Source organism: Beta vulgaris, chromosome 2 (assembly GCF_026745355.1).
Source record: "Beta vulgaris subsp. vulgaris cultivar EL10 chromosome 2, EL10.2, whole genome shotgun sequence".
NCBI classification, from domain to species: domain Eukaryota; kingdom Viridiplantae; phylum Streptophyta; class Magnoliopsida; order Caryophyllales; family Amaranthaceae; genus Beta; species Beta vulgaris.
Window position 1 is genome coordinate 29,340,634 of NC_079203.1, and position 22,966 is coordinate 29,363,599.

At 34.3% G+C, this 22,966-nt stretch overlaps 1 protein-coding gene across 35 annotated transcripts; it reads left to right on the plus strand.

Annotated features, from left to right (window-relative positions):
* Positions 1 to 15,202: 15,202 nt before the first annotated feature.
* LOC104887014 (delta-1-pyrroline-5-carboxylate synthase-like) lies at positions 15,203 to 21,156 on the plus strand. Of its 35 annotated transcripts, none has more exons than XR_008968042.1 (7): positions 15,204 to 15,484; positions 17,923 to 18,002; positions 18,260 to 18,328; positions 18,936 to 18,977; positions 19,055 to 19,126; positions 20,336 to 20,415; positions 20,839 to 21,156. XR_008968042.1 is itself a non-coding variant. In XM_048638920.2 (6 exons), coding segments are annotated over exons 3-6 (246 nt in total). In that variant the 5' UTR covers positions 15,216 to 15,484; positions 18,260 to 18,328; positions 18,936 to 18,989; the 3' UTR covers positions 20,954 to 21,156. The 35 variants fall into 35 exon arrangements, 2 of the variants coding, with proteins under 2 accessions (XP_048494877.1, XP_048494876.1); XR_008968041.1 differs by having other exon boundaries at positions 15,205 to 15,484; positions 18,260 to 18,311; positions 18,936 to 18,991; XR_008968044.1 differs by having other exon boundaries at positions 15,206 to 15,484; positions 18,260 to 18,311; positions 18,936 to 18,991; positions 19,081 to 19,126.
* The last annotated feature ends 1,810 nt before the right edge of the window (positions 21,157 to 22,966 follow it).

Here is a 22,966-nt window from a genome sequence, read left to right on the forward strand (position 1 = left end):
TAACCTTAGCTAGCCTTTCAAACATATCCCCATCAGTCTCAGGACGCTCAGCTCTCTTGTGAGTCAATTTTCCGCCAAGAGGCGAATAGCAGCAGATAGGTCGTTGTTGTTAACCATCCTACTTCGTGACCTAAAAGTAATATAACTCTACTTTAGGTTCCAGTATAACTTATATGTCAATCTAAGAAGGCAACATTTGATTTGATCAATCAAGATCTCATCAACAAACAATTTCTCAAACATTTCCAAGTATAGCATAAAATGTTCTCTGGCTAGTAACCACATAATCATGCATGAAGAAATATTCACATCAAAACATACAAGTGGAATAAACAATAATTTAATCACATAATAAAAATTTAAATAATAAAAAGATTCCCATCACGTGCCCAGAATAAATTCTTGCTCACTCATATAAATAAATGATTAACTTTTATTCCTCCAAAAGGGTATTATTAAATAATTGTTACTATAACATTATATTTTCCTGAAACAATGGTACTATGAAACAACTCTAACCATTGTTGGCCAACTATCCAACATTATTATATTATTATACTATGTTCTTTCCTCTAATCATAAATACATAATTAATAACGTAAGGTACCACATTATCGTTTTTGTCCTCAGATTCCTTGTACCGTTTAGGAATGAAAGATCTCATCTTCAGTGTCATCTATATCCTCATCATAATATTCGACATGTATCCTTTGTCTTTTTTATCTCCTTGTGGGTTGAGGCTCTTCATCCTCCGGATTCGAACTCCACAATGAGCTCATCATTGCTGGTCATACCTGATTTCAATATCTTACGCATAGTCCAATCTAAACTGGTATAATTTTATCATTAACAAGTACATTATCATCCTCGACTACATTATCAATTAACACAATGGGATTATAGTAACTTCCTACTCTGGCAGACATGGTTAAGGATCTACAACAAATAAACTTATTCAATAATATATTTAGTACTCTCCCTGTACGCAATTCCAATAATAACAATAAGAAGTTTTTAATAACATCATAGGCACAAGAATGTAACAGTTAGCAGGGAAGAAAAGTATAAACAGTTAGCAGGGAAGAAAAATAATTATAAATACTTACCAAGGAGGAAAACTAATAACATGCTGAACTAACTATTCAATGTAGGCATATAATATTTCCATCATATATATCCTTCCTATACTATCCATTCTCACAATGTAGTAAATATAACTTTAAAGGCTATAAAATAATGCAGACACTCCTTATAATTTCAAATAAAATAATAGTAACTAAGTGTCGAACTTCAAAAAAAAAAAACTCGACTAATGCTAAGAAAAAAAAATTCAGACATATAAGAATTAAAAAAGAACGAACAAACATATAATTCGAAGAAAAACGAATTTCGACTTAAAAAAAATCGAACAAACATATAATATATTCTTATTCCTAATTTAAGGTAATAATATTTTTCAAAACGAATAAGTAGGAGCAATTCTAAAAGTTTATTCAAATAACTAGTAAGTTAGTTAAGCGCCTAAATATTTTGAAAATAACCTAAAGCTCTGATACCACTTTGTAACACCCCGACAATTCTCTCTTTTCAAAAATACATTTTCAATCACTACTACAAAAAAGGGCAAAGATAACTGTTAAATAAGGCTTTACATAACAGTTTTGAGGTGTTATCCAAGTCAATGTAATGTAAAGTAAACATAACACCTGATGAAAGTGTTATGTTTGCCAGAGAAAACATAACAGTGTTTTGTAATACACGTTATGCCATTAGATAACACATTTTGTAAATAACTGTTATGTTTGCTATTTATATGACAAATTGAAAGAAGGAAAATTTAACACTTATCTTGAATAACTGTTATGTTTTCCTATAATATATATAACATATATTACCTATAACTGTTATCTATAATATTTTTTTAAAATAATGAAATTATCTATTCACGCATATATTACTGGTTGTAGGCCGCGCGCAGACGTTGACAGTACAATACCTGTATCTCTTGTATAATTAATACTCAACCCATAAGCTCTTAGGCAATAAATTGAATTGATATTCCAAACTTCCAAAATTCTTTATATCACAAAAAATAATTTAACTAATATTCATAAATCTAAACTTCTAAAAAAACTACTATATATACATATCAATATTAATCTAAATCATAAACAAGATCAAATCTATCCTAGATAGCCACATCCACATGATATCAACATCCAAATCCAAAAATATAATGTATGTCCAAAAGTGGATTAAGGTTAAAAAAAATTAGGCGGATGGTTAGAAGACTTAGAACTCATTCATCATTTGTGCTTCTTGTTGATCTCCGACATATGTGATCCACAACTCCCTGAGTTCATCAATTTTCTCCTGAGAATAGGCCGGACCAATGCCTTGATAGTACTACAATAAAGTTAATTACAAAATAAATATTCATATATAAAAACTTGAAAAGTAATTAAAATTTATAATTAATCATGCACAAATTAATTTATCATAGTTGTAGCAAGATCATTCAGATATAAAATAATAATCAAGTATTTTTTCAACCAATTTATCCAAACTACTCTTCATCTCTCTGATATAATATAGTTACATATCTACAATCTAAAAGATTCGTAATCATATAGAAATAAAAAAAAAAAAAAACAAATTATAACTAATGTTCAAGTACCTTATCAGGAATAACTAGTCGTCTCAACTGTACCGTCTCAAGCATGTAGCGACATACATAATATCCACAGTCTAGAGTACCAAGCGGTTGACGAGGGCACTATACACAAGAAATCACAAATACTTTAATATAGACAATGAAGAATATTTTTGTGTTATCAAAATAATGAAATGAAAGTCAGATACCTCTATTTGATTCCATCGAATTTCGGGATTCTTTTTAATCTTCTTGATATCTTTCCGATGGTACATGCTAAATTTGATAATTCCCCTATGTGATCATAACAAGTTTAGGCAAATAATAAAACAGTATATGAATAATAAAATATTAAATAGTCATTCAAGACTTACTCATTGATGATCTTTTTAGCAAATGGTCGAACTTCATTTTCTACTCCTGCTGGATCTAACCAATACACCAATCCGTTCCAAGGACTAATAACAGCTAACATCCAATGTTTACTATATAATTATATAAGTTAAGATGAAGAAAACAAAATCATTATAAATTTAAATAACTCCATAACTTTTTGTACACATATAATAATTCATATAGACTAAACAGAACACTTACTTCTCATTATATGGTGCAAAAAAGAGTTGATTGATATTTTTGCCATCATTAGATGCAAAGATACAAGCCAAATAATCAGATCGTGGATCTCCTTCTTCTGTTGTCGTTGGTGTCAAAGGACTTAGAACATTGGTGTCACAAAATCCATATACCCCTGAAATCCCTTCTTTATAACAAACTTCACTCAAGTACCTAGCAAAATTTATAGGTGTTATTTTAGAAAATATCAAAGTATCCAAAAACATAAAATCACTAGTTTGAATAGGGCTACAAAATTTACTCACTTCATGAATGTGGACATGTGAGTTGATCCAATCTCCTTTTGAAAGCACCAATCGAGCATATCCTCATAATCGATGACAACATCATGTTCATTATAAAATACTTTAGGTGGAATTCTAATGGAAATAGTTTCTTGCCTCTTTTTCATTCCTAAAGCTTGAATCTTAAAAGCTCGCACCAAATTAGTAGTCAACTTATCTTGATCTTTTGCAGTGATCGGGTACTTTTGAATGGATGATGATTGTGATGATGTTGTTCCAGGAGATGGTGTGGCCAACTGTGCTTGTGTATCATCCTTAACAAAATCCACGTAAGATATAATACTGGTTTATGTACACGAAAATTATATGAATAACAATAGAAGAAAAAATCAAATTTATTAATACCTTCTTGAATGGAAGAATCAAATGGGTTGGCCAAAGAATATAAGCGTCCTTAGCTTGGAATACATACTGAAATTCCTCAGTAGGGCATGGTACAAGTGCACGAGGCTCAACAACCTCAATGATGGCAACACGACGTTGAGTACTCGATGGGATGCTATTATGAACACGTAAAACCTCTGTTGAGCTTGGTATGTACACTTTACCATTAGCAACAACCTTGAGCTTAGTGTCACATTCAATCGCCAAGCAACAATCACTCTCACCCTATTTATAAAAATAAAATTAAAGAATACAACTTTAAGAGACGATATCCATTAGTGCAAGATATATAACGTTGAGAACAAAAACATTGGAATAATTAGAATAAAATAGGAATTTATATAATAGTACATAATACCTCGGGGAAGGAGTTTTCATCTACCCCCGTTGTACGAGGTTCCGGGACTGTCGAAGAAGAAACTTGATGCATCTTACTTGTCTCTGGCCACAATACATGGTAGGGCTCAATATCATGCTCTTGTTCATTATGCGGTTCAAGTTCCCGTTGAACTGGACTGTGATCTGAAGAAATGTTGGTATCTGACTCTAGTTGGAGTTGAAATTGTTGAACACCTAGGCCAATCAAACTACCTAACTGCGAATCATTAGACTCTTTATTTTTAGAAACACCAATTTGGCTACCATTACACCCATGTCCATCAGAAAGACCCAATTCACCACCGAAATTACCACCACTCCAATTTGCTTTGAATTGACTCATTTGTTGACTCATCTGCTCTGGGCTAATCTGACTACATGTTGTAAGGAAAGACATAACAAAATTTTGAGTGTTTCTCATTTCTCCCAACTCTAATCTTAAATTTTTTATTTCAGCCTTCATTTGGCTAGGTGGTTGTGGCCGGTTAAATCCAAAATAATCTGTGTTTGTCACACCTAAACCAACCCCCCTGACACAACCACCATGCTCTGGTTTCTCAATTGCTTTTGATAAAATATCATCTCGGCCTTCTGCAACAATTTCTCCTCTACTTTGTTGAGCCTCCAAAGATTGCTAGAACCAAGAACAATTTTATATATTAAAGTTAGCATAATTTATATTATTACAATTACAGTAATCTAACTTATACAATGTGCAGAAAGTTTCGTACAATTGATTCAGCGACTTTTAAATCATTAGGATTCTTAAATATCATTGTTCCATCTTTGACATCAGAATGAGCTCTAAGCCAGGTCAAATGTTGAGGAACTATAGGCGCATTTACCCCTCTCTTCTCGAGGTCCTTTGCCTAAACAGTCACAAATTCGTAAGAAAATATAGTTTAGAAATATTAGAGTTCAAAGTTAATAGCACCAGGTTGATTAAAACTTACAATCTCTTCCTCAAAATGTTGATACCCTAGTCGTCCTCCACGATAGCTTGATTTTCTATTGTCCTTCACTTTTTTCCGATTTTTTTCACTTAATTCCTGAAAAAAAAAATGATGTAATTCAACATAAGTAACATTCCTATATACATGGTTATAAATAAGGTTTGTAGGAATTGAAACCTTAAACTTAGGATCTATTGATGTTTTAAGAAATTGGTCCCAATCTTCCTGAGTTATCCATGGATATAACCCTGGTTTTGTCTTCACCAATTGTCCCTTCGAAGTGTACAACCACTCCTTTCTCAATCTTGCTTTAAAAATGCGGAATGCAATAGAAGCTCGCGATAAGATATAACGTTTACGACCTTCTAATACTGTGAACCCTTTCTGCATAATGCAAAGGTCATTTATTAGTGCATCATCATCAATAAAAGGGTATACATTAAACACAGTAAGACCACCCAGTAAATCCGACAAGCCAAAATGCAATCTAAACTTGTTCAGATTAAAATTACATTTTGAGGTAATGCAGGAAGTGGAACAAGCTAATATCATTTACATTTTACATGCTGTTTTTAGATTTATATCCCTCATGAATATTACAAAATCTTAGTTAAGGGAAAAAGTAAAAACCTTCTCACAACAGTACAAAAGCACGGAAAGAATTTCCTAAAAGAAAGAGATAATCTAGAACTAAATGACATTCAGCATACACCACTCAATAACACCAACATACACCACTCAACATACACCACTCGTATTCCAAACTTTAGATATCCGACAATTAGCTATTTATCAAGGATGTTATTCATAGTTGTGGCTGTTGCGGTGTGCCTGGCAGCTATCTTGTAAATGTTCTGGATACCTTTATATGTGTGGAAATCCTTCTATATATACACAACTCTCCTGCACTCCTCCAGCCTTCTCTCTCTATAACCACCCCATAACAGCCTTCTGCCAGCATGAAAGAAAATATCTGCCTAGAGAATCTATTCTCTAATCACTCAGGTGCTGCCACATAAAGTTCTAACTTCAGATGAATCTCATCAAAAAGATTATAAACCAAATCAATTTATCCAGATTATGACAGCATTATTTTCAGAAAGATAGAAAGGTCACTTTGAAAAATCTTCATGTTGGTGGGAGTCGATACTTGATACACATGATAGAAATTGTCAGCTGCATTTTCTACCAACACATCAATAGTTTTAAAGCTGTGCAGGATGTTAATCTCTGACCGAGAAACATATAAGGTTCAAAATTTCATGGTTCAAAACCCTCTCATAATTCTTTAAAAGATTGAACACGTCCATTTCAACTTCCAGTTCATTCTCAGTTTGTGTTCAAAAAAAGTACACCAAGATAAAGTGAAAAAAAAAGTACTTACTGTTATCGACTCGTAAAGTGAATTTTTTAGCTCTTTAGGAACATCACCCCACCGTAAGTAGTTGATGTCTACACGCTCACGAACAAGTACACCAAGATAAGTGCAGAATGTCGTTCGATGATCCCCACATGGAACTTTTCTTCTATTCCATTCAAGTGGAATTTTTCTACCCTCCTGAATTGCCTTCCCTACTGTTGCACATACCGTGCGACCTCTGCGGTCCTCACGTTCAGCTCTATTACCATCATCATCATACTCGGTATCCGAGGTTGCATTCTCTTGAGGTACCATGTCACGCTTTCTCCCCTTTGCCATTAACCTGAAACGATTATGAAATTATATATCATAATGATGTAGAGTAGAGGCATCAATGACATAGAGATATAGACACACATAGATCAATGACATTCTCTTCATACATGCATGTTCTAGTTTTGATGCATCTACTCTACATTTGTTAGGTAATGCCCATGCAATTTTTTCAGTTCTTATGAAATCCTGAAGGAGACGAACAACCTTTCCTAATAGACTCTAATCATTTTACTTGAAGCAGGCTATATAGATCCTCCATTCAGGGATATTGAAAACTTAATAAGAAAAGAAAAGGTTCAGATGATTGAACACTAAAGTCTAAATTAACCCCTTCAGATTTCTATGAGCCTTGATATCATGTTTGTCACTCATAAGTTAGGAGATGAATGGGTCTTGCTCAACTGGGTTCTAACTGTGGGTAAAAGGGTCACCCATGGTAGAGTTCAAGATGTCATAAGGGCTGTCAGTTCCCCAAGCCATAGCTAGAAAATTGAAACTGATCCCTGGTTAGTCTTCAACTAATTTTGTTCATAAAAGGTCTGGAACTGATGAAGAGTTGGACAATCACATTGTAAGATGGTGTCCTGCCCATCTGCCACTATAACGAGTCATGATTTGGATAATTGACTCACTGATCACATGAGTAATGAGCCCCAAGTTATCCTATTTCACTAAATTCGTGCCTATCAAGAAATCACCCTAGATTTGACCTACATGAGCAACCTTAGAGACATGGACTTCTTTCCTAGGAACACCAACAAACTGTCAATGCTCAGAAAATCATAACCTGATCTCTCCAGGCCTCCCTCACTACCATATACTTCTCCTAATAGTTATTATTAAGCAGTAATACACAGGTAAAAGATCACAAGCATCTATTTTTTAGTTGTGTACAGTGTAGGGTGTTTAAATAATACCAAACAGTGGCTGGGAATGAACAGCTGCAGAAGATCTGCCCCTAAGTTGCAGATAGATTAGAAGAATGAACAGTGACTACCAAGGACTACATCCTAAACTCTCATAAACCAGTTTGCCAAAATGTCAATGATGATATACAATGTAATGCATTTCTCTCTTTCCACTTCACTAGGTCACATTGCTAAATGAACATAATAAAGAATCAGAAAATGTATGTATAAAAACAGAATAATTTTACTAAACATAAAATTAAACACTCTGCTACCAATGCAAAGACATACCCCTTTAGGTGGCTCTGGGTTTGTGCAGAACTTTGAACCGCCAGGTGCTCATGGAACTGCATAGTGGTTGAAAAAGATAAGAGATAAATAATGTCTATAACTCTATATGGCAAAAAGAACTATATGAGTGATAGAAATGAGGTGGGTTGTTGCTAAGAAGCTTGAAGATGCAGCTGAATCATCTTGCTTTAGCTGAGATTAGAGTTTATCTAGTAATGAAGTTTTAGCATTTGACGCTTATAATAGTAATCATCAAAAACAGGACAGAGTTAGTCTTTCTATTGAAGAGTATTATGCTTTTGAAAGATAAAGCTTTAAAGGCTCATCAAAAAATGGATGGTTTCTACAATAATCAGATGTCAGAGAATTACAATATAATTTTCATATAAAAAGTCTACCTCAATTTCTTCTTCATTAAGTTTTTCGAAGCCGCTTTCGAGATGCTTTTTTTGTCTTACTTTCTTGAATCCATTCACCTTCATTGTGATCATCTCGTATGTACACGGATGCATCATCTGAACTATCATCTTCTACATGTACCTTCCTAGATGGACTTTCCTCCAACTCCTCATCATCATAGTCATCAATGTCATAACGAGACCTTGGTGTAAGAACTATCGATTTTCTCTTATCAGCCGGATCAGTAACATAAAACACTTGTTTTGCTTGGCTGGCTAAGATGTATGGGTCGTTCTTGTGACCGAGCTTTTGAAGGTTGACTAAGGTGAATCCTAGATCATCGTTTTCAAATCCAGTGTTATTATCGACCCATTTGCATCTGAAAATAGGTATCGAGAAACAAGAGTAATGCAACTCACAAATCTCTTCAATGACTCCATAGTAGTGCATTGAATCATATATGGGGCAATTGTCTTTAGCACTTGCAAAATGCATAGCTTCAGCTTCTAAGCTTACTCCACTATTTTGCATTGTACTATTTTGATCTTGCTCCCATGTGTAGAATGTGTAACCATTGATAACATATCCAGAGTAAAATGAGGCATTGAAATTTGGCCCATAAGCTAAACTCTTGAGTCGATTAGAAACCAAATTTGAAGATTCCTCAAGCTCACTCATTATTCATCTTTGAACCACCTACTGAATGATTTGCAATGTTCACTTGCTAACGATTTTGCGTTAACTCTTGGGAGTTGTTCCCTTAAATAAGACATGTGGCGTTTCACATACGGTATGACTTCCGACTCATTATGAAGAATATAAGTGTGTGCCATATTCCATGAATCATGAGACATGTCACGTTGTTTATGACCTATGGTCCCCTTTCCATCCAATCTTCCACTATGTCGAGATGTAGGGACCCTATCGTCTTTGTCAACCCACAAAACGACCACTAAACTCTATAGCATTCTCATAAAAGACCCGCTCCGCGATACAACCTTCCGGATGATGGTGATTCTTCACATATCCCTTATATGTTTTCATTTGCCTTTCAAAGGGATATTGATTTCTCAAATACACTGGACCACAAAATCTGACCTCTCTCACCAGGTGAATCGTTAAATGAACCATAACGTCGAAAAATGATGGAGGAAAGTACATCTCCAATTGGCACAACACGACAACAATATCATTCTCCAACGTAGTCAACTCTTCTGGGTCAAGAACTTTGCTATATATCGCATTGAAGAAATGACACAGTCTAATAATGGCGTATCTAACTTTTTTAGGCAGAATTGAACGGATAGCCACAGGTAACAAATACTGCATCAAAATATGGCAATCATGAGACTTAAGGCCCACAAGTTTCAGAGTTTCCATCGACACCAGGTTCCGAATATTGGACGAATAACCCTCTGGCACTTTGACACCTGCTAAACACTCACAAAACTCCTTTTTCTCTTTTCTTGACAACGTATACGCTGCAGGAGGTAAGTATTTTCGAGTTCCATCATCAACAACATGTAGTTCCCTTCTAATCCCCATTGCCTTCAAATCATCTCGAGCTTTAACACCGTCTTTTGACTTCCCAGGGACATTCAATAATGTACTAATCAAACTATCACATACATTCTTCTCGATATGCATCACATCTAGTGAATGTCGGACAAAGAGGAATCTCCAATAAGGTAGGCGCCAAAAATATGAACACTTCTTGTATCCCTGTAGGAAGAGGATTCTTTTTATTTTTCATACCAAATGTAATATGAATATCCTTAATATTTTGAAGCACCTCCTCACCACTCTTAACCTTAGGACGTCCCACAAAACATTGTTTACCATTAAATGTTTTTTTCATCTTACGATAATGATGATTAGAAGGTAGAAATTGACGATTATCATTGAAAACATTCTTTCCAGACGCTGTTAACCACATTCCTTTCAAACCGTCCTCACATATAGGACAAGCAGCTTTTCCTTTTGTTGTATATCCCGAAAGATTACCATAAGCTGGATAATCTTGGATAGTGCAAAACAACATTGCTCTTAAAGTGAACTTTTCCTTATGATAAGAGTCGAACACTTCCACACCTTGTTCCCATAGGATGTTCAAATCATCAATAAGAGGTTCCAATACACGTCAATGTTATTTCCGGGTTGTTTTGGCCCAGATATCAATAGAGTAAGCATCATGTACTTTCTTTTCATACACAAATTAGGAGGCAAATTGTAAGTCACCAAAATCACAGGCCAAGTACTATGGGTGCTACTAAGGGAACCAAATGGATTCATACCATCAGTGGACAATGCAAGACGTAGGTTGCGTTTTTCTTTACAAAAACTCGGGGAATTTACCATCTTAAAGCTCCATTGGGGTGAGTCAGCTGGTGTCTAAGTTTTCCATCCTTTTTACGTCCATAATGGTGCCATGTCAACTGCTCAGCGGTATTTGGATCTGAAAACAATTGTTTAAACCTTGGTATTATTGGAAAATACCATAATACCTTAGCCGGCACTTCTTTCTTCTTGTACCGTGAGGCATTGCAAACAGAACAACTCTCTAACAATTCACTTCCATTACGATATAACATGCAATCGTTAGGGCAAGCATGAATTTTCTCATAAGGCAAGCCCATTGAGCCTAATACCTTTTTTGCCTCATATGTACTACTTGGAGGACATTTTCCTCCGGAAACATGTCTTTCATCAATTCAAGAAGAGAACTAAAACTTACATCAGTCCAGCCACCACTAGCCTTTAAATTATACAGCTTAAGCACACCCGATAATCTCGTGTATTTACAACCTGGGTATAATGGCTGCTCAGAATCACTTACCAACCTCTCGAATGCAATACGATCCCCATTGTAATCATCCTCATTTACACGCGACAAAAGGTCCTCTATTCCATCGCCCTCGTTCAAATTATCCTCCATTTCATACTCCATATGTTTAGAAGCATGAGCTGAAGTTTCTTCCCTAGATTCTCCGTGCCAAATCCAACGCGTATATGTTCTATCAAATGCCCATTTTTCCAAATGATTGAGTATTTGGTCAACTCTCTGATGCATAAGATTATGGCACATGAAGCAAGGACACCGTAACTTAGATTGACCTCCACTATTTCCCGCAGCAAAAGTTATAAATTCTCTAATTCCAACATTATACTCTTCTTCCCCTGGCTTGGACATCCATATCCAACTTCGATCCATTACTACAAACCAAGTTACAACTGGTACACTTCAAAACAAATAAATTATTTCTAAACGATCTTTAAAAAAAATCTTATATCGAGCATACAAAGGGTGCGCTTCTTAACTTGTATATATTAAAACAAAGGTTCTTAAGCAGATCATATCTTATTATTTTAGTGTTATTGTTTTATATAAAAGGAGGAACATTGAGTACCATATAAATATAAATACTATGCAAAGATGATTCTCCATTTTAAATCATTTAAAAAAGTGTCATGCAAAACAGCAAAATGTTATGTTAAAGAGCATATATATGAATGTCGACTACTGCTTTTTGTAATTTTTTCTAACTTTAGAGCACACTTTCTAACTACAACGTTCTATTGTATAAAAAAGACAAAGTGTATGCGTTGAATATGAAAAATCTGATTAAAGAGACAAAAGAACAAACAATCAAATGTTTGGTATTGATTTATGAAAACAATGAATAAAATGTTCGGTATTGATTTATTATTAAACCCTAAACCCTATTATTAAACTCTCGTTCATTATACAAATATCAAAATCCTAAATTGTATTAAAACAAGATAATTGATTGAAACTCATAAAAAACGAGAAATTGAAACTCACCCGAGAGTGGGTCTCTCCTTCGACCTGCATCAAGAACAAAAGAACAAACAATCAAAATCAACCAAAAACGAAGCTCACAGACACATAGCGTTTAAACTTAAGAAAACTTAGAGTTAGATCGAATGGAACTTGAGCAGATTGGGATACGGCATTTGCATTGGTCAACTGCAAACTACAACCCATTGCAGGAGATGGCTCTTCGGGATGGATTAGTGGCAATGTATGAGAAGATTAAAATTTTTTTTTTCAGATTTTTGTTATGGATGGTTTAGAAGATTGTGAAATCTCACTCTCTTGACTCTTTTGTGGGACATAGATTTAACCTTCATCATCTTACAGATGAATCCTCCCTCTCTCAGTCTCTTCTCACTCTCAGCCACCCTGCTACTAAAAGGATTCTTCAAGTGCACCAATGATGATAGCAAATGAATACAGATAACCCAGTTGAATCTTTGATTTGTGATATCATATATGTTGGGCAATACAACTACTCTACCCTGCCTGTTACTCCCAATCAAGATGAGACACATTAATTATGATACATAATTATCTTAAAGCTAGAAGAGTACATTTATGCTCTGCCCAAGTACACACCATACTGCATCATATAGTTCACTACAATTTTCATCTTGAATAATTATGCAAGAGTCATTGGAATAGCTGTAGACTGCAATTTGTGTTGTATTCCATTCTGAATACAGAAATAGGTGCAGTTTTGCTCGTTCTTAACCAAAAAAAAAAACACGAACTCCACAAGCATACGACATATACAGATTTGGCAATTTCAGAAAATCAATATAGTAACTAAACAATTTAATTCTAAATCACCAATCCAAGAAACAGTTAAATTGATTCAATTAACAAAAAATTGAGCAATAAAGCCACCCAAATCAATTTCTTTGTTATTAGGAATAACCAAGGACTTGAAAATTAAAAATTACCCGTAAATTGCTGGCAACAAAGGCGATTGTAGTAGTCGAATTCTCCCAAAACGGTTGCTAGGTAGATTGAAATTGCGAATTCGTCACGGGCCGAACCGCCGAATGAATTTGTCACGGGCTGAATGTTTTGTCTGCTGCAATGGAATGTGTCACTGGTCGAATGAATGTGCGAATTGCCGTCGGAGATGAGAGCAGAAGGTAGCAATGGTGAGGGGAACTGGAGGTAGCAATGGTGAGGGGAACACAGCAATGGCAACTGTCAACTGAACTTGAAAATTGCGGTGTTGAGCAAAAAAAATCAAGGAGACGTGATATGCTCCTAATTTCTAGATGTGGCAGTTTTTTTTTTCGATTTAATTATTTTCAAAAATTTATTGTTATTAGTAATAAAACAAAGATAATATTTTTTATTATTTTCAGCAAAAAAAAAATCAAACATCATATAGCAAAGATAACACACATCTAGATAAGTGTTAAGTAAAATATTCTCCATACAACCTAAGATAACAGTTACATGGTTAAAATGTTAAATTTGGACTTTACATAACATTTGCTTAAATAAGAGTTAATTTAGGGGTGTTATGTTTGCCCTTTTTTGTAGTAGTGAATATAAAACATAGAGAATTACCAAAGCATTATCGCCCGTGTAATAACGTATTGGCTTACTTAGCATTTTGCAGCGGAAAACATAAATAACTAAACTTCATACTTTAATATAATAAATAAATAAGTACTTAAATCCAAACACACTATAAATGTCTACTTTAAAACCAAATTTAATATAATATATTTCTACTAAAGTAATAGATGTAACAATTTGTTACACAAGCTATCCATTCCCAGACCCTCATGATGCAACATCTGCATACTTATATATGTCAATGCTCTAAAGAATCTGCTCACCAAAATGGGACATCACAAGATCAATAAGGCAAAGCCATGATCAACAATCACAAACAAAGCACATAATCAGTAAAGCTGAGTACTACATAGTATTACATAAACATTCCTAGCATGATAATAATAAATAATAAACAGGGATAAAAAATAATATAACAATATAACATTATGCAGATAACTTTTTACTGAACTAAATTTTAACCATCTTTTTATTACTTTAATGGAATAGTTATTGGACCGAGTTGTCAAACTAAAACTTGCCTTAACCTAGGAAGTCGAAATACGGACGCGACTCCGTATTCCAAAATGACATACGATATCGAGGAACCTTTGAAAAATAGGAATGGTGATCAATCGATTTACCAAAAAAAAACCATGGGCTACCACCATGTACTCCAACTCCTGATTGTCCAACTTCAGACGTGCACCAGTTTAAAGGTTATTACTATCCAAGTTACACTTTACGTGATTTACAATTTATTAATTGTTATGACACACAAGTAACACAAAAATATAAAATAAAACATTCACAATTGAACTTCCTTTTTATCTTAGAATTATATAAGTGATCACACAACTTACAATCTAATATTACTTCCTCTTATTCCAATCTTTCTTACTTGTTGAACCTAGTCAACAGCCAATCTTACCTTTCAAAGGCATAATTTATCAACTTATAAAATAAGACCCACAATCCTCATAAAGTAGTGAAAATAATACTATAAGGGAACACATGATTCAACATGATTCAATCTCAACAATATATTTCCCTTCATGTGAATTCATAATTAAAGTTCTCAACACTAGTGGAAAAAACTCCTTGTGCTACTTGTCAAGTGCTTCTGTTGAATAATCAATCCAAGCACTTGTGAAAATTTTAATATAAAAAATTTACAGGTGCTCCGGTTGAATAGCCCACTGGAGCACTTGATGTCAAGTGCTCTCTTTGACTATTCAACCGGAGCACTTGTGAATAAGTGCTCCGGTTAATCAACTCAAGCACTTGCACAAGTTTTCCTCCAAAAAGTAACGAAACCCAAAACTTCCTCGGCGCCGTTTCATTTCTCAAACTCACTCTCTCAAACTCTCAAGTCACTCTCTCAAACTCAAGTCACTCCCTCGGAGATCGCACATTCGCACTTTGTCTCCTCTCAGTCGGCTGGTCGTCACCTCGTCGTGGTCGGTCCGCGGTCCGTTCAATTAGTGGTGCGTCGGTTGTCGGAGTATTGGAGAAAATGGTGAGTTTCTATTTCCTCAATTGTAATCTGAGATAAATCTACCCCTAAATTTGAGTCTCCTCTTAACTTTGATTGTTGGAAGATAAATCTAGCCCTAAATTTCGTGATTCCTGAATTTTCTTAGTCCCCTCTTAACTTTCTTTCTCTTTCCGGCAGTTAGTTTTTGGTAATAATTCAATAGTTTAATGCATTTTTAAATCTTGGAAATTCGGTCATACCTTTTTTCTGTATATGTATCGAATAATCTTTGTATATAATATATAGTTCCTGTTGTTAATGTTGTTTTGATTATGGTTGCATATTTCCTGATTTATATCACTTTTTCCAGATTATAACGTGTTTGACGAGTTATTAGTTGACTTGGAATTTCTGTTGATTTCGTAATTGTTCTGTTTTGTGTTCAACTGAATTACGTCTTGAAGTTTTGCTGTTTTGTTTTACATTAATTAGGGGAGAGTTTTCGTTGTTGCCACTGCCGTTGCTCAGAGAAGTAGTGTTGGTTATATCTTGTAGTTGGTGTTGTATTTGGAGGTTTTAAAGATGAGTGATAACTTGGTGGATAAAGTGACCTCTTTAGGTGAACGTCTAAGGATCGGCGGGAGTGAAGTTAGTAAGAAAATAAGTGCTAGTGTGAGTTCTATGAGTGACAAAATGAAGGAACTATTCTAAGGGCCGAATCAGGCAGATAAGATTGTTGAGGAGGCGACTGCAAAGAGTTAATGAGTTTGAGATACATTGTAAGAAATTTCTTGCTTTGAGTTCAGTCTCTATTTTTTTACTCCAATTTTGTTACCATTTCTTTCGAAGAATTCAATGAGTTGATAAACTTGAGACACATTATTAAGGTTTGAAATTGTTGATGAAATTGTACTGGTAAAAGCTTTATATTTCAGATTAAAGATGTTTCTTGATTTTATTTATTGGTGAGCCTGAAAATTTGTTGGTTTCCTTTTTCTTTGTAGTTATAATCGAGAGGGCCTGAGAATAAGTATGGAAGGAATCCTTTTGGTTTGCTACTCTCTTATTTAATTTTCTTTGAGGGATTGATGGGACCTAATCACTCTTTATCTCTACTCCTTCATCTTCGTTTTTTTAACTCTTACTGTTCAATCATGATCATAATCACCTCAATTTTCTCTCTCCTAGGGTTTTCAATGGAAGTTTTTAGGGGCTGTCTCACTAACTAGGTTCGTTTCTTCGCAATTTGTAGAACCTCAGGTTTCCATCTGATTTCAAGTTCAAATTACTCGAGTATATTAGTATTTGTTTAAAATCTGTAGTTTTATCTTATTTTTCAAAATTGTTATAATGAACCTAATTAAGGTTAGAATTAATAGGTGAATTGTTGCAGCAATCTGTTCATCCTCCTTTTTCCTTAGATTGCATCTCTTTTTCTAGTTAAATTTCTTTAATTGCATATTTCGTTGTATGTTTTCATAATTTCTGGGAATTTGCAATTTAACCCTATTTTCTGTTTAAAATATAATGTTAGTCCACAGATTTTTAACATTTCAACGTTAAGGTTTTCATCTAGGTTTGAGTAATGACTTGGTTTTAATAATGTATTTGTTTGAAATTCTGTTTTTTTTTTTTTTTCGTATGCTTGGTTTCACCTATTACTTCTATGTTAGCTCTTGTCCTGTCTGATGTTAATTTCTCTCTGAAATATCATTTACCTGGGTTATTCTTCTGTTTTAGTTTCTTTTGGTCAAGTGTGATGTAAGAGATATCCTTAGAGCTATAGCTTCATAATGAAAACAGAAAATCAAATTGAATGCAGGAGATGGTTTATTATAAAGAAGCAAAAATGGACTAAAATTTAGGTGAGTGAACTATTTATGTTTATAGGGTTGTTGCTTGTCTAGATCTTCCAAGGTTATTTTGGCAAGCAATACGCTTGATACTGATAATCTTTTTTCAGTGCAATGTATCTCTGTGAAATCTGTAATTATAAACGTTTTCTTGTCTTGCTCTTAGTCTGCATTATATGCATTATGCTAATTAGAACTCTTAAGATGCAAATTCGCTTAAGATATTTATGGGCTTAAAAACGACATAATCCTTCAAAGTGTTGGTTCCTTATTAGTTTTATCTGTTTTTAATTCTAGGTAGCACAGTTGCTTTGGTGTTGGTATATGTTGTTATTGTTGTTGTGAGTTGTTATTACTGTTGTGATTGTAAATTTTTTTTTGTAATATAGTTCTTTTAGACTCCTCTATAAATTATGGGTGACATGAATAGGACATGTCACTTATACAGAATCTTAGTCATGGTTTAAAGTTATTTAGGAGGCTAATAGGAGTCCATTATGTGAGAAGTCAAGTTCTTCATGTACCTTGTAAATGCAAGCTGATTTTCTTGATTACATGTTCTTTGATTAAGCTCTAGTATATTCTGATACAGCAAGTTATGATGGGCTTGGTGTCTTTTTGTCTAAGGTTTAGGTTTTGACCTTCTCTTTGTTGTCGAGCAAAAAAGAAAAGAGAAAGCTGGGAAATGGGAGGTTCCATTACCCAAGGTGAGTCCAACATTGCTTTCGTTAGATTCTAATTTATATGCTACTTATGAGCTTCTGTCTGCTTACTAAATCCTGGTTATAGGCAGATTTCTCATTTCATTTGAAGTTTGGACCTCCACATTTTATTTTGTGTGTTTTGAGTATTGGAATCACCTTCTTGGGGATTTTAAACTGTCTTGTCAAGTTCCTTGAAGAAGGTTGAAAATAGTAGAGTTTGCATTTTGAAAGTGATCTAACTTTGAATTTTTTTTTTTTAGTTGTTCCTCGGGTTAGACCAGTTGCTGAAGACGAAATGTTCAAAGTTATAAGGTATGGGAAAAGGAAGAGTAAGTATTTCATGAGGTGCCCTTATCTGTTTATTGGATTTCCTTTGGTAGTTGGTTTCCACCTTCTTAGACGAGTTTGGTGGTGTATCAAATTCATTTATTTTGTCTAATTAGGCTGGCTTATCTTTTATGTGCACTCTGTTATCTGTTCTTGGAAGCCACTGACCTGTTATGTTTGCATAACAGAAAAAACTCTATTATGACCCAGAGAATGATGGTTGTATAAATGTTGTTTTGCTTGTTTAATCAGGTTTTGTTAGAAGAGTTAGTAAAATCACTTGTAATTTTGACAATGTATCACTACTAAGTGGGTGATAACTGCTATAGAATGATATTTGTTCCGAGTTTTTTCTGAGCCCTGTTGGTTTGGTGCTATATGCTCTCTTGCTTGGGACATCTTTGGTGGGAGACTAAAAATGTGCTAGGAACGGTAACAAGAAACTGCTTCTGTTATAAAACATGTATATTTACATTGAGAGCACGTTTGTTATAAGACTTTAGTGTTGGAAACAAAAACAGTAGATCGTTCCAGACATGTTTGTATGCTACCGATTATGTTTCCCATTCATCATTTGTGTTCTGAACATCTACTGTTTCTCCATGACAGGATTCCACTGTTTGAAATCCATTCTAGAATAGAAGGGAGAAGGTGGCAGCTAATATGTAAGTACATAAGATAGAAGGTACCGACTCTTGGATATTGATTTAGTCGTTTGTTACTAATAGGTTGGAACTGGCGTTGTTACTAGGAGTGATGGGAGGATGGCACTTGGAAGACTAGGTGCACTTTGTGAGCAGGTAAAGTAACTTGTTTTTTTTCCAAGTTTTACCTTGTGTTAGCATATGTAGGTTTTTTCACCTGATTATAACTAGAATTTTTTGCACGCGATGCGTGCTTCAACTTTTTGTTCGAAACAGAAACTCGATTTTCTTCGGCATAAGAGTCAAAATTTGAACATTAGACATATGAAGTATAATTGTTTTTAGTTGCAAAATTTGATTGGTTTAGTATCTGTCACTTAAGTCTCTCACCATTCTTTTTTTTTTTTTACTTTTCAAAGTTATATTCTATGAACAAAATAGACATTTTATTGAATTTATTTATGATTTCTAATATTATAATAATTTTTTAGTTGATTTTTGAATTAAGTACAATACTTCATAAATTGTAAAGAAAGTGAACACTTTGATTTCAAGTCAATTTTTTCATAGGTTTTAGTTTGTGAGTGATTGTTATAATTATATTTTTGGCATTTTTGTTTGAAGTCACCTTTGATTTGTAAGTAAATTTGTAATTTAGAATGGGAAGGGGGTAACATAGTCTCTTCATTCGGGGACACCATAGCTCCTCCATGCCTTATATAATAGAGATATGTTGTACTTTGATTCTTGAATGATATTTTACATAAACCTTTTTACCTTGATAATTAATCGCTATTATATAATAGAAAAAGATAGGTCCAAATATATGTAAAAGTTTTATTATATATAGGAAACACTATAATAAAGTAATAATTTTTTTCCTTGTCTAACTTCTAAATTATGATTTCACTACAAATACACCTCTATTTTTTATTATGGCCCACCATTAATTGTGACTGGTTCTTGAGAATAGTGGTTTGTAAGTAAATTTTTGTAAATGTTTTTGTATGTATTGACATTCTAGGTTATTAGTTTTAGTTTGTATGTTTTTAAGTTTTAATAACGTTTCCTGATTATTTGAGTGATTTGCATGATTTTTATAACGTGATTTTCTCAATTGTATGAGTGATTTGTAAAGTTTATTCTTTTAAGTGATTTGTGAATGAGTGTTGTAAATTACTTTACGGTAGTTTTCTTTGAGTGTCGATTTTGATTTTGACATTCCTTTTGTAATTTAGAAAGGGAAGGGGGCAAAATAGGCATTTCAAAAGAGGACACCATTGCTCCTCCCTTCCCTTATATAATAGAGATATCTGGTGGATCTTCCTCACATTTAATCCACACTCTTTTTTGTTTAATGTACAGCTTAAGGAGTTTAACCTTGATGGGTATGAAGTAATTTTGGTCACTTATGGTGCTGTCAGTGCTGGTCGTCAGAGGCTTAGGTATAGCTTAATAATTAGATTATGACGTGACTTGTTTGAGTCTATATTAGGAACAATTCAGCGTGGATATAATGGGGATGCGCTATAACAACTACTTGAACTGTTACCATTGTCATATCAGTTTGCCATAGTTTAGGGCGTTGCTATAGAAGTTTATGATGAATACTACTAAAATCCACCTTTCTGCTGGTAAAATTTTTTGGTGGATATGAATTAGATAGAATCGCTACTTTGTGAATCCCTTTTCTCTGGTGTCTGAATATTCTTGTAACATTTTGAATTATATATGTTGGTTTTGTGCAACTGAAACAAGTTGAAGATGTGATTATAAACTTTCAAGCCTTCTTATTTCTTTTTGGTTATTAAAATTTATGTTAAGGAATCTATCACTTGGTAATCTCAAGAAATATGTCAATATTGCAGTTTTGCTGATCTGCAAAAGCCGCAAGCTGAACTTGATGGGAAAGCATGTGCTGCTGTTGGACAGAACAATCTCATGGCTCTCTATGACACATTGTTTAGTCAAGTCCTAATCTAAGTAGCTCATGGTTGTGGAAAAGCTGTTTTTGAATGGCGGGGGCTTTTTGACATACGTAGTTTGTTTATACATAGTGAATGTTTTTGCAGTTGGATCCAGTTTTTTGCAATGTTACTTTGTTTAGAGATTGTTCCCATGTTGTGAATTTGTAGCAAACTTTTTTTGAGTAGTAAATGAAATATTTGACTAAGTTGAGTTGTGAATGTCTTCTTGAGCAAAGGCATGTTGAAAACCTGGCAAGCAATCATTAGCTTCTAGAGTTTCTTTTATACTTGCCTAGTAGTTAGTGAATTTTATTACTATATTATACTACTGGCTGTTGCTAGCTTGCATGCTGGCAGTAGCAGTGGTTTTTTTTAAAAAGAAAAAATAGCCAAGTGCTCCGTTTGATAAGAAAAAACCGGAGCACTTGATTCACAAGTGCTCCGGTTTTTTCTTATCAACCGGGGCACTTGAATTATTTTGAGCATATAATATTCACAATTGCTCCGGTTTTTAATAAAACCGGAGCACTTATGAATCTAAGTGCTCCGGTTTACAACCGGAGCACTTGATAAATGCTTAAGTGCTCGTATGACGTCTGCTACGGGTCAAATACGGAGCACTTGTACGGTTTTTAACCGGAGCACTTGATGTTTTTTCCACTAGTGCAACCACATGCTTGCATCAATATTCCAAACAAACATGATAATTAACTCATAATTGAATCTCATAAACAACATGTTTGCACACAGGCATAAAACATGTAAAATCCAATCATACTAAAAATCACATATGAACTTGCAAAGTTTCTATACATAATATTACAACTTTTCCTTCTTAAAATCATGATAGTACATCACGTAACACATAGTTATGTACGGTCATTGTGTAAACAAACTGATAGGCCACCATTGATTACTTTAAAAGTCACCTACTGAATAATCTAAACCTAAAACAACCAATATAATTCAAAGTCAATAATCTAAATAAAATCCAGCAACTTTAAAATACTTTAAATCCTCTTTAAAAATATTTAAAAGTTGTTTTTACCATTAAAAATTCAATTACTTATAATACCTAGCATAGTACTACTATACTAGTAATTAACATCGATAAAACTCCATTATTAAATCACTTTATAAAATTCCAACAACTTATAAAATTATAAAACTCTCTTTAAACATACTTAAACCTGCTTAAATTCATAATTTAAATCAATTCCATAGTTTATAACATGCTACTTACAGGTGTAAAAAACTGGGCCGACCTACGGGTGAACCCACATGCGACCCATACCCAACTTGTTCCGAGCCGAGAGTGGTCGGTTGCAAAGCCGACCCATTCCGATCCAGCGTCCACCCATGCCCAGTTTAACCCATGGAATTGGTAATCCAACCTGAATTGCGTCGACCCAGTTTGACTCGTGCCCAGTTGCACCTGTGACCAACGATCCAGACCCAACCTGTTTCCGACCCAAAATAACCCGCACCGAACTTCACTCGCCAATGACCAAGATAAACCCACCCAGTTATCACCCAACCCAGTTAGCGACCGATCTAGTTATGACCCGACCCAGCTATCACCTACCCAGTTGTGACCCAACCCAGTTATGACTCAACCCAATTTTGACCCAACCCAGTTACAACCCGGCCTAGATACCACGCGACCCAACTAAATCCGACCGAACACCATTCCGACCCAAGACAACCCGTCAATGAGTAATTGAGTACTTATTTTTGTTCAATTTATATATCTTTTGAACATAAAATATTTCGTCACTTTTTTGATCAAAGTAATTAACAAATATTATTTATCAAGACATAATTAAGATCTCTATCATTTGTTCAGAAGTAATTCATTCAACCACCTCATTTAAATTTGAAACACCCAAAATTCAACCCCCACGCGGTTCGGTTTTGTTAAGTTGTCCATTGTAGGGTATTTTAACGGAAAACCAAGCGGTATTATTAAGTTTTGCTGTTTTGGTATATATGACATAAAAAGTATGAATGAATTTGCCAAAAAAAAAAA

What these genes read in the sequence shown, in the direction of transcription:
- LOC104887014 (XM_048638920.2), top strand. An exon ending in TAGGTGCACTTTGTGAGCAG is followed by an intron (nt 19,127 to 20,335) that starts GTAAAGTAACTT and finishes TTTAATGTACAG; the next exon opens with CTTAAGGAGTTTAACCTTGA. An exon ending in GCTGGTCGTCAGAGGCTTAG is followed by an intron (nt 20,416 to 20,838) that starts GTATAGCTTAAT and finishes TCAATATTGCAG; the next exon opens with TTTTGCTGATCTGCAAAAGC.